At 47.7% G+C, this 21,936-nt stretch overlaps 1 protein-coding gene across 1 annotated transcript in view; it reads right to left on the bottom strand.

The window, feature by feature from the left end:
- Window positions 1–4,190: 4,190 nt before the first annotated feature.
- Window positions 4,191–21,936, bottom strand: part of CACNA1I (calcium voltage-gated channel subunit alpha1 I) — a gene marked incomplete at both ends in the record, with an annotated part of 145,697 nt that continues 127,951 nt past the window's right edge. The window contains 12 exons of the mRNA XM_084306524.1: window positions 4,191–4,892; window positions 6,320–6,516; window positions 7,274–7,439; window positions 7,799–7,915; window positions 12,201–12,347; window positions 12,990–13,334; window positions 14,084–14,205; window positions 14,785–14,863; window positions 18,493–18,563; window positions 19,220–19,353; window positions 19,932–20,041; window positions 21,716–21,867. Coding sequence (XP_084162650.1) covers window positions 4,191–4,892; window positions 6,320–6,516; window positions 7,274–7,439; window positions 7,799–7,915; window positions 12,201–12,347; window positions 12,990–13,334; window positions 14,084–14,205; window positions 14,785–14,863; window positions 18,493–18,563; window positions 19,220–19,353; window positions 19,932–20,041; window positions 21,716–21,867 — 2,342 coding nt within the window. The remainder of the gene's footprint in view (window positions 4,893–6,319; window positions 6,517–7,273; window positions 7,440–7,798; window positions 7,916–12,200; window positions 12,348–12,989; window positions 13,335–14,083; window positions 14,206–14,784; window positions 14,864–18,492; window positions 18,564–19,219; window positions 19,354–19,931; window positions 20,042–21,715; window positions 21,868–21,936) is intronic.

Genomic DNA, 21,936 nt, shown 5'->3' with positions numbered 1-21,936 from the left:
GCACCTCACTGGCTGGAGACCTGAACGCACAGCAGTGCTGACTTTGTAAGAAAGGTGATAGCCGGCATGCTGGCCATTGCTTCCTGTGTTTCTAATTTAATAAGGAAGCTTGTGGTAGTTGGGATGAGGAAGACAGATGAAGATGGAGAAGGCAGGAGAATTAACTCCAGCAGCATGCCTTGTTCATGTGGAAGTACTGGGAAAGGGCCTCTGGGTGCAGAAGAAATACTAAATACTGGTGTGTTTTCCATGGGCAGTTCAGAGCAGGTGAGAAGTTTGGGTGCTGCTCTGGAGCTGGACTGGAGGATGTGGGAACACAGGAAAATGTACATGGAAGACTTAGAAAAAATGATGAAAGTGGTGGAGAAACTGTTTCACAAGGCAAGGTGGAAAGAGCTAAATGCATCCAGCTTGGTAAAGCAGGACGAGAACACGTGGAGGAGACTGGCTTCAAGCAGGGCGAAGAGATGATCTTGGTGACAAGTGTGGGGAAGAGCAGGGTGTGAAGGTGGTGAGACAGTTTGACACAACGGAGCGATCTTGAGCTGGCAACAGCAAGGAGCTTCCTAGCAGGAGCTGCTGCAAAGCGTTCCCCCGTGGGAAGCAGGGAGTAGGAGAGGCTGAGCAGATCCTGGGCTGCCCTCAGGTGTTGTCTGGGAGGTGGGCGGGTGATGACGGAGGTTTTTGCTGGTGCTGACAGCTGGGAAAGGCAGCTCTCACCAGGAGAAACCACGCAACCTGCCCCGCTGCAGAGAGCCCCAGATACACAAGGTGTTTGCTGGGTGTTAGCATCCTGAGTCCTCCTCCTTGGGAAGGACGCATGTTTCCTCCTTCCTCTTCAAACAGTTAGTAAATAATTTAAAGAGAGAGACAAAATATTCTCTAAAGATAACCTACTCTTCTGTTTCCATGGCAACCTCCTTCCAAAGCCAGAAGCCTTCCACTGGAGTCGTACGGTGCAGGGTGAAAGTCCTCTCGTGGGGAGGCAGAAGCAGGGGCATGACCCCGTTGGGAGGCAAAGGGGAGACCTCATGCAGAGCACAAGGGCTGTCAAAAAAAACACCAGAGAAGCAAAGATTTTTCCCTTGGAAGCCAATTCCACGGGGAACTGATAACAAGCTGAGAGCACATCCACCCTGGGGCCTGCTAGTTGCCCTGTGAGGCCTCCACCACCGCCTTGCTCACTGTGGCATGGAGGCAAGGAGGGATGGCACACGAGATGCCACCCTGGAGCAGGGACTGCAGGGTGGTGAGGGACGGGGTGGAAGACACCCTCTGCAGAAGGAAAGGGCAGGATTTTGCAGAGGCAGCAGGTGATTTGGGCTCCTCAGAGGAGGAATCGGGGCCTTCAGGCAGCGTTCATCCCTCACAAAGCCATTCCTCAGCCCTGGGAGGAAATCCAGCCTGTCCATCTGCCCATAATTCTTACTCCTTGATCTCACTGGGGAAGTAGAAGCAGACAGTGGAGTGTGACCCCCCTTCCCTCCCAGCTATCTCACCTGCAGGCCATGTGCCTATCGTGACCATATAGCTTCTAGCGCTGTGGAAGCCCATCTACAAGTCCCCTATGGCCACTTTGCAGGAAACACCCTACTTATCGGTCTGTGAGGGGGTTGGGCTAATTAATATATTTTTCCCCCATTTTTTTTTGTTTTGGAAGCCCAACCTCTGGCTTCTGGGTTTGAGTTTAAGCCTCGTGTAGTCTGATTTTGATGTTTGGCGGTTTGGGGACTGACTGCCCTCCTTCCCCAAGAACAAGGAACTATGTGTCTCATTTCTCCTCTCTGCCCCTAGGAGAGTGGGCAGGGGCAACTCACCCAAAGAACAACGAGCGCAAAGAAAAGCATTTAAAGACCCTTATTATTGCTTTAATAAATCTGGACTGGAAACTTTCTGCAAGGAGGACCTGGGCTCTCCTGTCCTCTGTCCACAGGTCTGACCTCCCTGCAGTCAGTGTGCACACTGCCAAGACAACAAACACTCCTTTCAGCAAATAAGTCCAGTCCATGTAGTAATTATCCTTTTCCTTTCTGTTGTTTGTCCCAATTGACGTGATTGCTGTTTACAACTCCAGTTCATAAGATGCAGCAGCAGCTTAAAATTCAGACAGGTAATGATAAAACCAGGAAGTCTGCGGTGTGCCGCCCCCTCTGTGATGCCTCAGATGCCAACGGGGAGCGCTCTGCTGCAGTGACCCTCTTGATCTGGTGGGGAAAAAAATGGGATGGGAATCCACCAGTGAGCCCTGCTCTTTCTCAGAGTACTGCATCAGCCTCCCCATCTCCTTAGGGCTGCTGTCCTCCCTCTGCTGCCCTTCTCCATTTCCTCTGAGATACCTTGGTGGGTCTTGCCTGGGTCAGGAGGAAACATCCCAAATTCTAAATGCCCCCTGGGTGGCTGACTGATGCCTTTTCCCACCCACCTGGAAACCTGGCCAGGGCACAAAACCAGGGGAGATGTGGGCTGGCCCCAGCAAGGAAGGAGATGCGTGTGGTCACATTGCTGGAAGAGGAATGGGGGACACAGCCCCTGGAGACCTTACTGCAGCCATGTGGGAGAGGATTGTATCTCTGGATTGGGGTCCTGAGGCAAGGCTCGGTTTGAGGAGTTGGTCTGCCCTCTCCCACCACCCCGTAGCACATGGGTGGTCTCCTGCGACACAGCTGGATGCAGCTCCCTCCTTCTCCCTCTCACCGTCTGGTGAGCCAGCCAGGACACAACACACACGAGCACCCTCACACCTGTGCACGCACACACACACAGACATGCACACTGATGTTCCTGTTCCCCACATCCACGGTTGCACACTGAGCAGGCCCCTGATCCCAGCTACACTGATGGAGGTTGGAAAAACACCAGAGGATGGAGGTGACACTGGAGAAGAGGCAGAGCTGTCACCAAGCCAAGGATGCTCTTGTAGAGTCTTCCTGCTGGGATGTAGGGCAGGGTTAGTATCCAGTCAGGGGGCCCACTACAGTTTGTGTTGAAGCCCCCTTTGCTTTTATTTGTCCTTTTTAAAATTCTATTTTTTGTCATCTTTTAATATATATATATATAGCTATAGATACAAAAATAACAGATAGGTTTCTCTAGAGATGGTTTTTGCACCTTTGGGCTTCTAAAAGAAAATATCACAACTACTGCAAATGAAAGGGGAAAAGTGCAGTTTCCCCTCTCCCTATTTTTTTTTTTTTAACCTCTCCCTCCCTCTCCTCCCCTGCCTGTCCCACTCCAAATTTCCTTGTGTACCTTGCACATTTTTCCCCTTAGCAGTTTTCTTTCTTTGGAACAAAATGCAAAGGACAAACCCAACAAAACAGCTACAAAAATACACCATGGAGCCCCCCATCCCCTCCACCCATGAGCACACCCTCTGTGCTTGCACAATCCCTTCAAAGCCAGGCTTTTCACCTCAAAACATGTCCCGTGCTCCACGGCTGTTTGATTTTCCCCGCCACCAGGGCCAGATTTTCCCCTGTTTTTCAGCAGTGAATCCCCTTCAAGCCAGAGCTCCGCTGCACTACACCAACAGAAGCGCACAATCGCTGTTTGGCCATTTTACGCTAGACCTGAAGACCTGGCCCACAATTTTTAATGTTTGAAATGGAAGCATGAACAATAAGGAAGTTCCCAGAAACAGGCGAGGCAAGCCCCGGACGCTCTTCCCTTGCTGCTCACCCCGCTTCCCTTCACCCCACCCTGCTTGCCCACCCTCCTTAATTCTGCATAGCACCTCCTTCAGCCCCCATTTGCTCCTTCCTCCTTAGCACTTTCTGAAATTCGTAATCTCTCGGTAAAAAAAATAAATAAATCAATCTCTCTCTATATATGTATATGTATATAACTGAATGGCTGCCAGGCAGCAGTCACCTGGCCGGAGGGTCCCGTCCCTCCCAGCCCCATGGCCTTTTCTAGTCACTGTAGTCTCTGCAGTGATGGTCCAGGTCTTGCCCTCGGGCAGGACTGTTCCCGTATTGCTTGCACTCTCCCACGCCTCTGAGGTACAGTACCAGAGTATTTATTCTATATATATATATATATATATTTATGTATATATATATATTTATAATTTTTTGTTTGCCTGGTTCTTTCTCCCGCAAATCCTTTGGAATCGCTGCTGGGGAGCAGCTGGCGAAACGCGCTCCCCATGCTGGCGGCCGAACGCTCCCCCCCTCGCACCCCAGGGACCCTCATCTGTTCCTCTTGCTGACCCCGTCACCCAGCTCCAGCTCGGACGGCAGTGGGGAGCCGCGCTCCCCTGTCCCCAGTCTGCCAGGGCCCTCCGGCTCCTCTCCTTGCCCAGGCGAGGGGGTGTCCTTGCAGAAGTCCGTCACCCACGAGGGCATGGAGAGGAAGCCCCGGGGGTCGACGGTGTAGAAGGGCTTGGCGTGGTGTGCGGCGGGGCGGCGGGGCGAGGGGCTGGCGTGGAGGCTGCTGGTGCTGCTGCACTTCTTCCCCAGCGTCAGCCCCGGCGGCGGGGGCGAGAAGAGGGAGGTCAGCGAGAGGCTGCTGAGGGTCTCCGAGGGCTCGCTGTTGTTGCCGCCCCCCCGCAGGCTGCTGCCTGCCCCCTCCTCGTCTGAGGGGTCCATGGAGTCGTGGTGGGTGCAGCCGGGGCTGGTGCTCCCGCCGCTGCTGTGGCTCCGCTGGTGCCGGCGGATGCTCCGCAGGCTGAAGAGCCCCCGGCCCCGCAAGCTGCGGCGACGGGAGGCCGGGGAGAGGGGGGCCGCCAGGGGTCTTTGGTCGCCGGCGGCTGGTACGGGGCACAGGGCCACCGGGAGGTCCAGGGTGCACTGGGGAGAGTCGCTGAGGTTGAGGCTGTCCTCCAGCGTGGTCTGCAGGCTGCCCGCCGAGCTGCTGCTCCGGCTGTCCAGGGAGGTGTCGCTCTCGGGGGCCTAGGGAGCAGCGGGATGAAAACACACAGAGCTCAGGCAAGAAGAGGGAGAAGACACTTCTTTTATTTACTTTTTTAAAATGATTTAGGGTGTGAAGAAATAAATTAATTCCTCTCTCTCTCCCTGCTGTTGAGGATGGCAGCTACTATCCACTTGAAACATGCTACAAGTCTAAATCTACCCTCGTTTAGTTTAAAGCCATTTCTCCTCGTCCTATCACCACCAATCCTTTCATCCACCAATACTCCCAAGTCCTTCTCTGCAGGGCTGCTCTCAATCCACTTATTGCCCAACCTGTGTTCGTGTTTGGGCTTTCTCCAGCCCAGCTGCAGAACCTTGCGCTTGGCCCCGTTGAACTTCACGAGGTTCACACCGGCCCACCTCTCAAGCCTATCGAGGTCCCTCTGGATGGCATCCCTTCCCTCCAGTGTCAACTGCACTACTCAGCTTGGTGTTGTCCAATCTCCAAAACCATAGCTATTCAATACAGTTTACCTCACATAATGAGAAGTTTACCAATTTCTCCTTTACAATGGCTCAGTACTTTTGCCCCAGCACTATGCCAGCTCCAGTGCTCTCTCTTCACGTCTAAACTTCTGCAAGAAGTTCCAATGCTGCAACAATTCAGTGGCCTCAGTTCAAGGCTAAATTTATCCCTAGTGAATTTATACACATTTGTATTGTGCCAACTGTGTCTATCACGTAAAACTGGATTACATATAATTTATTTTTTTTCAGTTTGTCTGGAATAGTGTCCCTGTACACTTCAAACAGGAATTGTTCATGGAGTATCTTCCAAGAACAATAACAGGGATCTCTGTTGTGCTTTCATCTCTCTGTCTCCTCTGCTCTTCAGAGACACTTGATCTTTCCTCACTGCTTTTATTCTTCTCTTCAGTGAGAAATAGCTGCCTTTTCAGAAAAAGACAGCACCTCTCTGGAATGCAAGATCTAAGTGGGCAGGGGAAAACTGTGAGCTCTGGGACATGGAGTGTGGATGTGGCATGACAGACTGTGGAGGATGTAGGTGGGGAGAAAGCAGGTGTGTGATCCAGAGTCACGGCGCCTGGAGGGGCCACGGTGGGTATGCAGCTGCCATCTCCCTGGCTCACTCTGTGGCTGCTGTGCATGCAGGTGTCTGCACTGCACTTGGTCCAGTGGCTCAGGGGTAAGCTAAAATGGGATGTGATTTCGTTCTCATGTGGGGCTAGCTGCAGCTGTCACACTACTTGTTGATCCAAAGCAGAAGAGCATATAATTTCAGGGGCTAGAGCTATGCAATACTCCTTTGGTGTAAAAACAACTCTCCTCCCCAACACTCCTGCACCCTGCAGTCCCCCGTGCTCCTCCAGCAGGCCAGATCCAGGTCACCCAGCCTCTGACCACAGCTGGTCTCTCTCCTTCAGAAAGGAAACGGGATTTCTCACCTGGTGAAGAAGTGAACAGTTCACACTCGGAGATCTCAGTGATGCCCATGAGCCTTGCAGAGAGATCTTAGGAAGGTTGCGTGGACACGAGACCTTCTCAGGCCCTGTCTGGGTGGCAGAGATGGCTGGGTGGAAAAATTCTGCTGGTACAGGTAACAGAGGGCAAGATGTACCTGGAGAAAAGGGGCTGGGAGGGACTGACAAAGCACCAAGATAAACGGGGAAGAGAAAACAAACAGAAAAAAAAAAAAAAAGTTTAAGAGTCCTCCAATTTCATTTGGTGTCTTTTCTGCTGTTACACTGAGGGTCCTGCAAGTCCAGTGCATGAAGGGTATCTGGTTACACGCACTCCTGGCCAAGAAGCCTCAGTCTAGTGTTCACACCATGAGTTCCTCTTTCTGCACAACAACCAAAACCTGCCCCAGACCCTGAAGATCTAACACAACTCAGAGCTGTAAAGCAACAGCCCAGCTTGCCTCTCCTGTTGCTGCTCTTGGAGGGAAAGGCTGAGCCATAAGGGCTTCATTCAACCATGTATCACTGCCAGAGGACTTTCATCCCAGGTCCTGCAAACCAAGGGATGAAGGGAGATAAATAAACTGGTGATTTAGGAAACCTGGGGACCACAGGAGGTCAAAGAACACTCAGTAGTGGAATGGGAGCACTTCCACAAAGGGCAGACCTGCTGTGTGTTCCCTATGGCTGTATCTGAGGAGCCTGGTCTCAGGGGACACACAGGCAGGTCTGAGGGAGGGTATAAGATATACCAGTTGAAGAAGGCAATGCTCCTTACCCCATTCCTGAGGACTGGTAAACTGAAAGCTAGTTCTCGGTTAGTGTAACCCCACATCAGATTACCTCCATTCCTGGCAGGGGGGAGGCAGGAGAAAGGCAGATGAGCTGCACCAACCCACACTCTCAGCAAACCTGGAGAATGATGAGAGCTGTCCTCACCTTTGGTACCTTCATGCTTTAGCCAAGACTGGACTGTGTTGAAAGGAGTTTTCTCCATTTCACACAAGTAACTGTCTGGGTTTGTAGAGCCATCCGCGCTGGATATTGGGAGGAGGCACTCCCCTAAATCTCCTACCCCAGTGGAGTCAGGGCTGTCCTTGCCATCCTGTTGGAAAAAAATAAGTGAAGACAAAGCCTGGTGAAATTTAACAGCAGACAACAGAGTGGATTTATCAAAGCCTCAGGAAGGGCTGACTCTGAAGGTATCTTCAAGTTATCTGAGAGATCCTCAGGTTTCCCTCCCAAATCCCCTAAATTTAGGCTCTTTCCAAGGCAGTTACTGACAGCAGTGAAGGAAACTTTCAAAAATGTACATCCTTTTTTTTTCTCTTCTATGGAAAATCTCTTGAAAAGTGACCAGCATTTATATTCCTCAGGAGGGACACTCGGATGAATACTGAACACTTCAGAAAAGCAGGCACAGAAATACAGAGTGCAACATGCCCATGACCACCTGGGGCTAACCTTGGTCTCCTTGGGACTCAGCTGAGACGTGCTGCGATTATCTGACTCGTCTCCTAGAAGGATGGAAGAGGACTTGTCTGAGTTGAGAGATAATGCTTCCATTTCGGCCAGCTGGACCTGCAGGAAGGGAAAGGAGCTGTCATTGAATGTCTGGAGCCCATATTTCAAGCACTCACGCCATTTATGATGGATAAGTAAGAGCCTGTAGACCCGAGATGAATTTTACATTATATTCCTTGGATACATCAGGTACTGCCTAACCCAGACCTGGGCTGGACAGGAGAATCCAATTTTTAAGGAAGCTTGAACGTAAGATCTGCAAGCAGCCCACCGCCAGTCCATGCTCCCCTAGTGCCAGCATTGCAGAAAGGAGTCCTGAATCCATCCCAGCGATATGGCTGGCACAAGGCCCTGCAAGTAAAGCCAGGCAGAAAAAGGGCTCCCTCAGGCTGATGATAAGGCAGTCTGCTCTGCTAAGGGATGGGGATTGAACCCATCCCTCTGAAGGCGCCAAGGACAGCCCTGCTTAAACATGAAGGTGTTTTCATTCCAGGGATAGTCATGCCTCTTGCAGTCCATGCCAGTATCATGCTTTTCATATACTCTTACCTTCATCACTGAAACCCCACCTCCCTCCATCTTTCCTGCATATTCTATCTCCCCTCACCTCTAGCCTACCCAAGACCTCAGCTAACACCACCCCACCACCCTCCTTCCTGTTCGCCATCCCTAAACTCACCCCTCCAGCCCTCGCATACTCAGATCTCTTGATTTCTGAAACCAACTCTGACTACTGCATCTTTCTTGTCCTTGAGGCTCAGCTCTGCTCCAGTCCCATGCCTGAGCTTGCTTCACCCTTCGGCCTGTTTCATGCCATACATTCCCTCCCCCCCCCAATCCTCTTTCCTCCAAGCTTTTAATTCCCCTCTGCCTGACCTCAGTTCATCCTATAATGCCTGAAAAGTACCTCCTTTTTCTAGTAGCCTAAGCAGCTGCTCTATCCCTCCTGTGCTCAACTTTCTGTTGTTGGTCTCTAGAGTCCCATCAGTTCCCACCAGCAGCACCTGACTCAATAGTTATATTCGGGGTTGTCTCAGTCAGGAGAGCTTGCTTCCTGGGCAGTTATCTTGTCCTCCCCTATGTTTGTGTTTGCAAGAAGTAGACACAGCTTTTGTGCTCTAAGAGCAGGTGGAACATTTGGAGAGATGACTCCTTCGAGCTGGGAGTTTAGTGGCCTGGGCCAATGCCAGAGACTGGAAGTCTCCATCCTTGGATAAGGCACTTTGAATATACAGAAGGGAAAACCTGAGCTGGATTTCCATAAAGGGCACGAACAACATCCACATTTGGGTCGTTATTCTGACATACAAACTTGGTGCCACTCAACCATGAAAAGAGCTCAAAACCAACAACTGCTGCTTGGAGTGCAGACACACCAGAGAACCCACAAGGACATTGTGTCAAGCATACTACACAGCCACCAGTCAGCAACTGCTTGTGTATAGAAACACCGCCCTCATCTAGTCCCACTTAATGTGCGTACTCATCCATTACTCGCCTAAGTGCTTGTTACACCAGAACAGCCTTACAGCTGTGCTCGTAGAGATGTGAGTGTGAAATCTGATAACATCTGCGACTACCTTCTCCGACCATAAAAAAAAAGAGTTTCAACAAAAGCCAGAATCGTCTGTTCTTCACTGAACCACTTGCTCACAAACTCTCATCACCTTGGGATCCTCAAAAAAAGCATAATCAACAAAGTTACAAGTAGATAAACTGCACATGCAAAACACTGTTCATGGCTGCTCACTGACAAACCCCTGCCACTGGCTAGCTAAGCTATCAGCCAACAACATACAGATGTCTAACAGTCAACCAGCCCAAAAATGAAAGGATAGAGATGAAATGAGAATAGGTTAATCATATGAGAGAAAAAAAAAAAAAAAAAAAAAAAAAAAAAGTAATGTTTTCCTGTTTTGTTCTTATAGTTTCCATTACTGGAGAATATTTAAAAATATTCTGACTAAAGACGAAGGGACAAAAAAGTAAAATAAATGTGGGGATGAGTACAATCTATAAAAAATGCTTGAGGTGTCAACCACAGGCACTGAACCACGCACATCAGAAAATTACTAGTTGCAGATATAAGCTATCTATAAAACAGAGCCATGATTAGGAAAATCCTTAATCGTCCAAAGAATTAGTTTGAAAATCAGATGCCAAGAGTTTGACTTGTAATGATGCTGACACTTCTACTCAACACAGTAGAAAGCTTAGCACATAATAATAACTTTGAGCCAATGTTAAGTGTTGTGTTTATCTGCTTTGCTCAGTATCTTCCTGGATTAAACCACAACTGAAATGGGACCAAACATTTTTGTCTGATATGTGATTGTTTTCACAAGGGCAGAGTTAAGGGTGATTTGGTGTGCAGCAAGCAGATTGTTTTGTTCAAAGGTACATGTGCTGGAAAGGACTAGATAAAAACTGCTCTGCCTGTATAAACTGCTGTTGTTTCTGAGACAGTAGGAATCTTTGTGTACAATATAGAGCTAGTACTAACGTACAACTCTGGTTATGTTGGTACACCTTAGTACACTCTAATTAATTAATGACTATGTATATTGTTATGTGCATTGATGGTGTTAGTGCTGGATTCAAACTTAGCTGTGGCAGTGTGCAGTAATTTGCTGTTGGAATTTTCTCATTGTTTTTCCTGCGATGAAATATGAAGAGAAGGTCATGATCAACCGTGACTTAAAATCCTGAGCTTTAATTTTGATTCATATGTTGAGAAATAAAAGATCTACATTTCATTATTAAAGATATTCCTGTGGATATAGATAATTTCTTTCCAATTCCACATTTTAGAGGTACTGAAATATCAATTTAGAAAAATAGTTTATGGCTCTATAATGGCCATTAGAAAATATGGTCTAAGAATAATTATTTGGTGGTGATCATTCCATTAAACTCTTTGCTGTGGCTGTGGGTTGCACTTGAAGATTTTGCTGTCTAGTTTCCTTGCTGGGCAGGTGAGAAAATCTGTTGCTGTTGTCTTTATTCCCAGGCAGGGTACTGAACACTATCCGGAAGGTTTTCAAATGCACCGAACTAGTTGCAAATTACTTGATTTGGGGGTAATCCTTCCGGAACGCTTTAGAAGACCTGATTTTTCTGAGAAGGCTGAGCACTGACTGCTGAATATAAGGACTTATGTAAGGCACTGGAAAGTACAGTGACTTGAAAACTAGTTATTTGGCTGTATTAATGCAGTATCCATGGGTGAAGTGTTGCAGCACTGAGAAACTGCAGCAATTTTCTCATTCTGGTATTTTCAAAGGGAAGCCATTGGGACAAGTAGAGAGATGAAAGGCAGAAAAAAATTAAAGCATCAGAACTAGGGGTCCAAAGCTAAATGAAATATTGTTGTCTTCAAATTTGGATAGAGTAATCTGCCAATGAGAGCTCTATTCCCAACTTTCCTGGTTTCTTTAAAGGCAATAACAACATATCAAGCTACGGTGAAGGAGATGGTGAAGATTGCCACTGATGACAGATGAGACAAGATACTGACAAATCTAACCATGATCACAGTACTTAAATATAAAAAAATGATTTCAGAAAGAAAAATAATTCTGCTTCTCACCTAACTTCTCCCAGGCTACTTTGCTCCTGAAGTTTTACAACACTAAAAGACTAATTGCTTACAAAGTGGTTTTCCAAAGCATGTATGAACTTTAGGAGCACAAGTCTAAGCCACTGGATGTCCTGCTCTTAGCAACAACCCATTTGTCAGCTAACAGGCTCTACCTTTGAAAGTAGACTCTAAAACTTTCTCAGTGGGCCCATCTTTATTTAGTTTTTGCTCAAACTAATTAACCAGTTTTCATCACAGACCAATCCTTGCTCACAGACAGTGACTCAATTCAACAAGGCATGTAAACATGTGCTTAACTCACCGATCTCAACAGGGAATAAGCAAGCACGTGCTTCAAATGAAGTCAAAACATGTGCTTAAATTGAATTGTCCCCAAGTGCTGTTATTGGGGTGCAAACCTGCCAGTCCTTTGTACATGAGCTTGAACCTCTGCTCTTCTTGCAGAACTGAACACAACACTGCCTTCACAGTCATTCCTCTACATCTCGTTCCATCCCTCCTGACCTCCATCCTGGCACATCTCAGCTTTCTGCCACCTCAGGCATCCCCTCATGACTAAGGAGGGCAGGCTCGTACCAGAGGCAGTATCAGCAACACGTGACGGGTGGAAAACACAGTCCAAGTTCTCTGTCTACACAATCTACAGCTAAGAGCACACGCTGGATGACCTGCGGGCATGTGTGTGTGGGTGTGCAGGTCTTGGGGGGACAGTCCCCTCACGCATCCTCGTACGCAGGTTACCTCTTGCTTGTCATGGTTACACTTCTCGCACATGGCCGGCGAGGAGTAATGATGGAAGACGGAGCCCGATAGGTTATCGATGATCATTAACTCCCCGTCGAAGGAGTCCTTAATAATTAAAGAGACACTGTCCAGCCATAAGTTCTCCTAGGGGACAAGAAAGGGGGGAGGATGGGAGAAATCATTTTAAGAATGCCGAGTTTTTTGCTTCAAAGTTTCTTGTGAATTTGGGGCTGGGTTCTCCACCCTGACTCATCTGGAGCAGTACCTCGTTCTGCAGGTACCTGCACAGGATCACTGGGGGAGCATTTGCTCCTTAGGGTGTAAAGGTGCAGAAGTCCAATGCAAAAAAAAAAAAAAGAAAGAAAAGAAGGATGGACTGTCTTCAATCACTTCAGTGCACCATGGCACTGCTTATGCCTCCCTTCCAGCTCTGCTGGCATGCCTCACTCTTGATCTGCCATTTCTCCTGCTCTCTTTTCCTGAGTTTCCCTCTCAAATTCCTCCTAACACATCTTCAGCTGATCTGCTCCATCTCTCTTCTGCTGGCCTTCAGGATCCTACACCACGATGCCAAAACTTCCAGGCAGCGCTACAGGACCCATTGCTGTTACCTCCTTTTCCCTGCACAATGCTACCAACTCAGCTGTCTACTGCTGGAAGCAAACCCCTCACCCTGAGGTGGAAGAGTCTGCCTGCTGCTGCTATGCCTTCAGTTGTCTAGGCTGCCTGGCTTCTCCCCAAAGCCACTTGCTGCAGTCTGGTTGGTAAGCTCAAATGTGTACCCACCTGTGCCGGAGAGTAGCATCTCATGCACAGCCGTCCTTCAGGATCTGTTCTCCCACCACTGCCTCCTGTTCCTGTTCCTGCTCCTTTTCCCTGCCCTGAATTCAGAGAGCCTGACTTGCGGGAGCACAGCCCATGCGAAAATTCCAGCTCAATCTCAGCATCCATCTCCGCATCCTCCTGGGCTTCCTTGTTGCTGTCATCCAGATGTTTCATGAGCACAGCTACCACCACATTGATGAGGACAAACTGGGCTGTGAGCACAAAGCTGACAAAGTACAGTGGGGAGATGAACTGCAGGTTGCTGAGGCAGCTCCGGTCATCGTGGCTGCAGTCACGTAAGGTATCCTTGAGGGGAAGTAGGGATTGGGAGAGAATGATGGAAGGAAGGAAGGACTAAAGTAAGAATACAAGCTTGGCTGCTCTATCAAAAAATACTGATGCCACTGGAAAGAACAGAGCCGACATTTCCATCACCCCACACCCTTCAGAATCACAAAGTCCCCCAAGAATCAAGGACATTATCTGACCACAGGACACAACTTGTACTCTCTGCTTCAAAGCAAATGTGCCCAAAGGTGTACAGAACAAACTCCTTACAGACCACTGCATGTTGCTGCCACTGTAGCCCCATGTGTGTGAACTGATGCTGTCTCGTATTACCATCTTTCATCAGGCTCAAAAGCACCATATGAGTTCAAAGAACTCATCTTCCCCTCTCTTCCCATCCTTTGAAGGAAGGATTAATTTGGATTGCTCTGGTAGCTCTGTAGATGGCTTCCATGTAAAATTCATTACTTTTAACTTCAGTAATGGGCCTTATGACAGCAGATATTCTCTCTTAGCTGGGATGGCCTTCTTGCTCCTTCCAAGGACAATCTGCACTTCTCCCAGCCAGATGGCTGTAGGACCACATGAGCCCAGGATCTAAGTTACCATATTGAGGTGGGAGATTCTGGCCAGAGCTGGGACTTGACCTAGCAACTCAGCTCCTGGGCTTCTCTCCCTTTTCCAACCAAAGCACTGCTGAACTGAGCACAGGTCAGAATTTCTCCTTCCCCATAGCAGGGACACCCACGCCACTGAGGCCCAGTTACCTTCATGATCCCATTCCAATTGTCACCTGTGGACACCTGGAACAGCGTGAGGAAAGCCATCCCGAAGTTCTCAAAGGTGGCGTGACGGCTCATGCCCTCACAGGGGTTCTCGTCATTGCACACTGAAAGGAAGGGGATCACAGCTTTCAGTGGAGGACACACTGCCAACCCTGAGATCAACAGCAGGAACTAGGGAAAGGCACTGCAGGCTCCTCACAACCTGGACATCTCAGCTAATGGCCTCAGCACCCTGTCCGACAGCAGGCTGTTGCCCAACAGTTGGCTGTCAACCAGCAATACAGAAAAATCACTGATAGCAATGTAACTCGGTTGCTTTGGAGGATCCTTCCAACAATGTCACTGGGCTGCCTTTCTTTTTGATCAATATTCCATGGCAAGAGATACAAATAACCTTTTCTGAGTTCTTTTCTGTAACCTTAAAGCAGTATCAAGGAAGGCAGTGCAGAAAAAAAATAAAAGTTTAGGAATGAAAGAGAAACCAAAAATTGTTTTTATTCTTTTAGGCTGTTAGAACAATACAATTTTAGAGGGGAAACTCTGCTTATATCAAGTATGCAAAAAGGAGAATAAAGGACACCAAATAATTCAGTCCTGTTATTGAATGAGTACCAAGCTTGAGAAACCCCATTTTCCCAGCGGGTCTGCAGCTCACACCGGAGCACAAGCTGATTGAGACTTACCTAGTTTTCCAAAGAGCTCCACTCCTAGAGCAGCGTAGATGAAAAAGAGCAGCATGAAAAGCAGTCCAAGGTTCCCCACCTGAAAGCAAACCGCATGGTCAGCCTATCCCAAAGCCTACCTCATCCAAACAGGTGAGTGTGGATCATACCCAAACCGGTTTCTGTCTTTCAAAGTCAGAAGAGAAGAGCAGCAAACTGCCAGCGTACAAATGCAACCAAACGATTACGCAGCACATGGGAAATCACTAGTGATGGCACCATCCATGCCACAACAGCCACCAGCAGACTCAAAGGATGCTCTGTTCCTAGCTACCGTAGCACAAACTCTGCCCAGGGCTGACTGAAGTGTACAATTTTTGGGCCAAGTGAAGGCAGGCATGTTGGAGCAGGGGCACAGAGAAACGAACCCAGTTTGGATGGGTGAGGGCCAAACTATGTTTTACAGCATAAAGCCATGTGCTGCAGTGTTACGTGCCCCACCAAGCTGCCTAAATCCCCTGAATTTATGTTTTTTGAAGCATGACAACAGGGCGCTAAAAGAATGTGGGTGTAGGTACCCCAGCTCCCTCCATAGGCAGAGGGCTGAGCAGGGCTTGTGGAGGTAGGTGGGAAGGAAGATGGGTGAAGAGGCACTTTTAAAAATGCTAAGAGAGGAGAGGAGGGGAAGAGACTATGAAAAAGCTAAGAGGGGCTTTTGTATCCTGTAAATAATAGGGCAAAGTCGGATTTTGGGGCTTCTAGCAGTTGCTGTTTAGAAATCCCACAATGGGAGGATTGCTGCTTCATGGCACACAAAGGCAGCAGTGTTACTAGCAACGTGTGCAGTGCCCCCAGTGCTTCTGCCCCCACATCCTCACTCTCCCAAATCACTTCTCTACTTCAGAATCTTGTGCATCCCAGCGTGTGGGGCATATGGATTATATATGGGAAGCGGGAGGGGGCTTGGAATATGCAGGCTGAACAGCAGCAGAAAGCACCAGTAATGGTTACCACACCATTGGTGGAGCAAGGGGAGGCAGGGATGAGTTAAGGACCTGGTATTCAGGTGTTTTTGAAAAACTGAACAGTGTCTGATTCCAATGCTTGTGAGGGCTTGTGGTCACTGGGCCTTCGTTAGGATCAACTACTTCGGAGGGCCTAATTTAGTCATTGCAACTGCTGTGACATCCAAATTCAGAAGATAAATGAATGATTCAGCCCACCCACTCCACTGGGCTGCCAGAACCTGGCTCCCTACATATGCAGTGGAAGGAATTATTTCTGATGACTAAATTGGACACCATAGTTAATGCTCTGAACACACACCTCTATCGGGCATTAAAAGAAGAGAAGCTAATAAAATTTAGCTAAGGGCTATATTTCCAAGGCGCTCTGAAAATTAAAGCTCTATTCACTATTTAGAATTGTTGCTGTGTAACAAAGAAAGGAAGAGAATTGAAACAGGACAACTGGAGGAACCTTATATGCCATTAGCAAGCCAAAATCCCTGATGTGAATCTGTGCTCTAGGAACATAAAGAGAAAGGTCGAGAGGAGGAAAAAGCGCAAGGGAAAGGACAGCTTATTTTAAACTGCTTCTTTTGGCAAAGCCAATAAATCTTGGAGAATAATATTACAGATAATTCAATTGTCCCCTGAAGACTCAGTGTGTAAAATATGGAGACTAAATTCAATTTTTAACAGTGAAACTGGGGGATTTTAGCCCCGCTTTGAGAGCAGATTTTGACGCGGCTTTAACTATGGAGTGATTTTTGATCCCTCTGTTATATAACTTTATTAAGTGAAGCCAAGCCATTATAGAGGGAAGCAACAGCCGGTCAATAGCAAGTGGATTGATCATAGACTTTGATGCTGGAAGGATTAAGCACTGCTTGTTATTACCTTCCAGGGAATACCTAGAAGCCAGACCTTTAGACATCTGCTTGTGAAGGTACTGTGGCAGATACTAATGACCTCCAAACGACAGATCATCTCAGTTAGCAAAGGGTCTGTGGGTGAGTGTGAGAGAGAAAAGAAAGAATTTGTAAAGAATGGAAGAATATGCTTGTGGTTTGTGGCTAAGACTAGTGAGCTGGGTTTGAATTAAGGTCCTGGCTGTGTTCTTTGCCATCCTGAGCAAATAACTTCACTGCCCAATTACTCAGTTTCTCCATCTGCATTGCAGAGATATGAACATTTCCTCTTCTCCTATTTATTTACAATATTTTGGGGGTAGAAGTCCAGTCTCACCATTTAAGTGCAAATATACTGCAGAGTCCTCTTACCAAGGGCTTCTAGACCCTACTTCAGCCAGCTTGTCATATCAGTGTGCATTTATCTGGGCTGCAGAATAAACATGTCACAGACATGCAGATCTGGAGACCTGCTCCATTTCAGATTCTTGCCTGAGCAAATTACTTGTGGCTACTAGAACGGAGACGAGCAAGATGCAGAGGGGCTGCACTGAACCAGCCTGGGGCAGCAGAGCCAGAGCTAATATACTTCAGTGGCCCAAAGCTACAAGAACACCCTTAATCTCCCATTCTTCACATTGTTTAATGTACCTCAGCCCCAAAGTATCCTCGATGACAAAGAATATTATTATGTATCCTGTATATGAATTATATAATTATTAATATATAAAATTTTAAATTATTACTGCTTAATAATAATAATAAAAAAAAGAACAACACAGAAGATCAGACAGAGCTTGGGATCCAGGAAGATCACAGCATTTCCCCCTGGCTTTTGTGCCATGAGATTCCCCTAATTCAGATTGACATCATTTATTGTCACTAACATCGGAAGTAAATTCCTTGTGTAACTACTCATGCTGTTTTCAGATTGATTCTCAGCTCTGCATCACTCACCAAGACTGGCATATTAGCTGATAAATCAACTGACAAATGCCCATGCATTTTGATATCATCCAAGATAGCTGCCTGCTCAGGGCCTGCCAGGGGAACGACTGATGTATGATCAGTAGAGCGACTTGGTGCCATTACTCCTTGCTTAACAATTCTCTCTTGAGGATCCGAAAGGAAGGGGACCGGTCTCCCAGGCTGCTCATCCATCACGGAGGATCCTCTCAGTAGGCTCGGTGCCTGTGTAAAGCACCGTGTCAGCATCTCTATTCGGGAACAGCTGCCGCTCACAGCTCATGAAATCCTTCTGTCTAGCTGTCTTGTGGTAGACACTTAACTGCCGGCTGCGTGAGCCACAACAGAGCGCGTCACTGCTTCTCATACATGAGAGGCTCAGAAACGTGAAGGGATCCAGGAGGAGAAAGGAAGAAATGAAAGTAGGGAGGGGGAGGCACTGGCTAAGAAAAGGAGTGACAGGAATGTGAGTGAGAGAGGGGAACATGCAGGGAAGGGTGAGAGGGACAGAGATACAAAGACCTGCTTTCCTCTTGAAATGGCTGCCAGTCACTCTCCCCTTCTTACAGAGAAAGAGAGGAGCTGGGGACTAGCCATAAGTGGAAGACACTAGCAAGACATGATGGGAAGAAACCTGCCCTTTCCCAAGAATCAAGAATTCATTCAACAACTAGAGAACAGAGATGCGAGGTGAGCTGTATTCCCATGACTGACTTGAAAATTTGGGCAGCGTTTTCAGGCAGTTGCCTGCACAACACAGTCGATACCACCTTTGAGACATGCAGAGAAGTGACCCTTTGGAAAAAAAGGTGCAGAAAATGAGAGTCTTGGGGGAAGCTTATGTGTTTTACCTGTGGCAGGGCTTGAACAACTGTATCCAGGAGTGCTCGCATTCCTGTGGCCATCTTCAGTAGCTTCAGGACTGCCATAACAAGCACAAAACTGTCACTCAGACACTCAGAAGGTCCATTATTTTATGTAACTTACTAATGTCAGTAGCACAAGACAGATGCCGATTTCCCCTTGCCCTAGAAAAATTGGATTGTCCCTTGTGTCCCCATTTTCCCTTTTCCCATAGGTCACCTATGCCTATCAGGCTCCTTCTGCTTCACCCAGATATGGTCTGGCCAAGAACACTCTTTCTCCCAGCAATCCGTACCAACTCTCCCTCTGCTCTGAATTTTCACGATTTTTACCACTTTCCCTTTCTCCAGCCACCATCTGTTAAGGCAGCTTAGCACATCTTGGTGACAACCAGGAGAATTCAATCCTCTTCCTGTGCAAACTTTAACCTGCTTGACGATCTCTTCTCCAAATGGCCATACTCAAGCCATAGAAAAATAACAGGAAAAATTCAGCTCTGGCATGATCTGCTCACCTTTTTGGTCCTTCACCTCCTGTTAAAGCCACTTCATCTAAATGCCTGGCTTAAAGAAACCAGAAAACCTTAGCCTCTAGGCTGTCCTTTCCATTCTCTGCCTCCCTCCCAGCCTCTACAGCTACTGCTTGAGGAGTCACTGTACTAGGTCCCACTCCATGGCCACCTACACCCCTGCCTCTAACCAGTGTCTTTCTCACCCCGGGCAATGCGCAGCACCCTCATGATCCGAATGATAGTGGGGTTAATTGGGAGAGCAGCATTGATTTCAATCTCTTCCAGTGTGATGCCCATGACAGACAGCAACACAATGGCCAGATCTAGCTGGTTCCACCTTAAGAAGAAAAAACAAAGAGAGTTAGGGAAGACAGAATTTTTCCACTTCCCTGAAAAAGAAAGTGAATTGTTTCCACTTTAACCTAAACATTCCTTTACGTATGAATCCAAGGCCCCACTCTGAGTCAGCCTACATAGGCTTTTGCAGACAAACAGAGATTCACTTTGCACACATCCCGAGCAGCCAGAGGCAAGCCAGCCCGATCTGAAAGCATGGAGCTGTGTTACTATGGTGCTATGCTTTGACTAATGGGCTCAGCTTTTTATGGCCTTACTACCTCGAATCAGCTTCATTATATACGTTCTGCTTCAGCATGCTCCCAGTTTGCCTCAAGGGCAGGAAAAAAAATGGCTGTTTCTGAGCCCACCTCCTTTGCTTTCTAGCCTGACTAGTAGATGCCAGCCAAGAAACAGTTCTTGGACAATTCTTATTATTGCCTAGGCATTGCGGCTCTGCTGTGCAGAACTGAAAGGCATTCTGCTCCTGCCTCACACTCTAGATAGGGATCCATCCTCAAAACCTCCACCCGAAGCCCAGCTGTCCCACAGCCACATTTGACAGAACCCTCTGCTCACCTGTCTTTGAAGAATCGCCGCAGACCGAATGCCACCAGCTTGAGAACTGCCTCCAACACAAAGACAGTGGTGAACAGGTAGTTGCAGTACTTAAGAGCTGTCTCCAGGGACTGCCAGCAGAAAGAAAGGGTGAAATAATTGAGGCAAGAGCAGTATCAAGCCCGTAACCTGTGGGAGACTCTTCCGAGTACCAGGAATTTGAGAGTAGATGGGGAAGCTGCCCCATGCCTCCTACTTACTAAAACATAGAGGCCACCTTCTAAGAACAACCATTAGCTAGCCCCTCTGCCCCATGTTGTTCTGGGGATCAGTTATTGCTCCTTTCTCTTGTACTTCTTGGTATAAGAGGGAGGAGGCTACTGCAAGGAGAGTCCACTAAGTACTATCAACCTGCTCCTCTGCCAATAGCCCATGCCATCATATTAATGACACTGGCACAGCTATGGACCAAAAGTGAGGCAAGAAGGTTACTTCGGTTGTGGATAAAAGCCATATCTCTGATGGGAGGAAATCCTTCCATGCCTTGACCTCTGGGACAGGCATGTGTCACCTCTCAGATGTGGACTTCTGGTTGGTCATTGTGCTGCCCCTTCGCCACCACCAAGGGTCAATGGGATCAGTGGGCAGCACTTGGTGGCACCTCATACTGGGAGCATTCAAAGCACTTTGGCAGGATTTATTATAAGAGCCTAACAGCATGGTTGTACCAGAGTGTTAGAGGGGAAGGAGCTGAGGAGTAAGAAAGAAGACTGACCTGTTCTGATATGAGCAAAGGCCTGACACAAGGGTGACAAGTAAGGACTGCGAGTTCCTGCAGAGTAAAACTGGGCACCACCAGGAGCAAGATAAAAGGTGGGCAGCTGGGCAAGATGGGTGAGAAACAGAGGATGGTGGCAGCAGATTTGAATGATAAGAGACAGATTCAGCTCCTCATCAAAGCCTGAGATACCTTGAACAGCATCTGCTCAGATGACACAGCTGTTATCTAAACCAACAATCTCCTCAAAAATAAACTGAAATACCACTGAGCAGATATCATAATGAATGCTTTGTCTGCATACAGAGGCAGAAAGCTCCTCTGATATATGCAGCATATATTTTTTTTTTCCCATCAGAGACATCTAGAGCTTTCCCAGGAACTGAGAGAGGTACCTGGTCTTCTACAGCCTAAGTATAAGACTTCTTTGGCCTTCAGAGCCCTTTGCTGGGAATCACTCCCTGCAGCTGAGAGAGGCCCTGCTCAGTGCTTTACCCCTTCACCTTCTCTTACAGAAAACAGGTGGCTGAATGGAGAGATCCTCTCCTGAGAGAGCCAATCCAGTCCCCACAGTTCAGGCCATACGACAGGAGAACTGGTCTGACATTTGGAAATATGATGCAAAGCCTGAAGCTCCCTGGACACTGCAGCTTCCACCATTCTTCTTGTTGGGATCCAGGGGAAAATACAAAGCAGGCTAGGCAGCTAAATTTGGGTGACCCATATAAACCCTTAATAATAAAAAGCACAGAGACCTAATTGCACAAAGCGTTCTAGTGGACAAACTCTTGCTTATATGCATTATCTCTATTGAGTTCAGGCAATAATATATGTGTGAGTAGGGGCTGCCTTTCTGGGTACACACCAAACTTACCAAACTCCTCAAGTATTCCTGCTTACTACATTAACTCTTGCCAAACTGTAACAATATTTTTAGAGACACTCGTGTCCTCTTCTCGTAGACAGAGAAACATAGTAAAATAGCATAATTACTAGAGACAGAACTTATCTCCATGATCTCACTCACCACAGGTTGGTTGTAGTGCTCCAAGGACATGGTGACCACGTTGAGGCAGATGATGAAAGTGATGAAGATGTCCAGATAGTGGCTGGTGCAGACCGAATGGATAAGGAGGCGTATGGGGCAGTAGGTAGCATAGTACGGCAAACGCTGTGCTTCTTCAGTGGAAAGAGGGAGATGGGGAGAGTTAGCAGGAAATTGGAAGAAAGAAAGAGATGGGTAAGAAA

Source organism: Netta rufina, assembly GCF_964035555.1.
Source record: "Netta rufina genome assembly, chromosome: 1".
NCBI lineage: Eukaryota > Metazoa > Chordata > Aves > Anseriformes > Anatidae > Netta > Netta rufina.
This window is presented reverse-complemented; position numbering and strand designations above follow the sequence as displayed.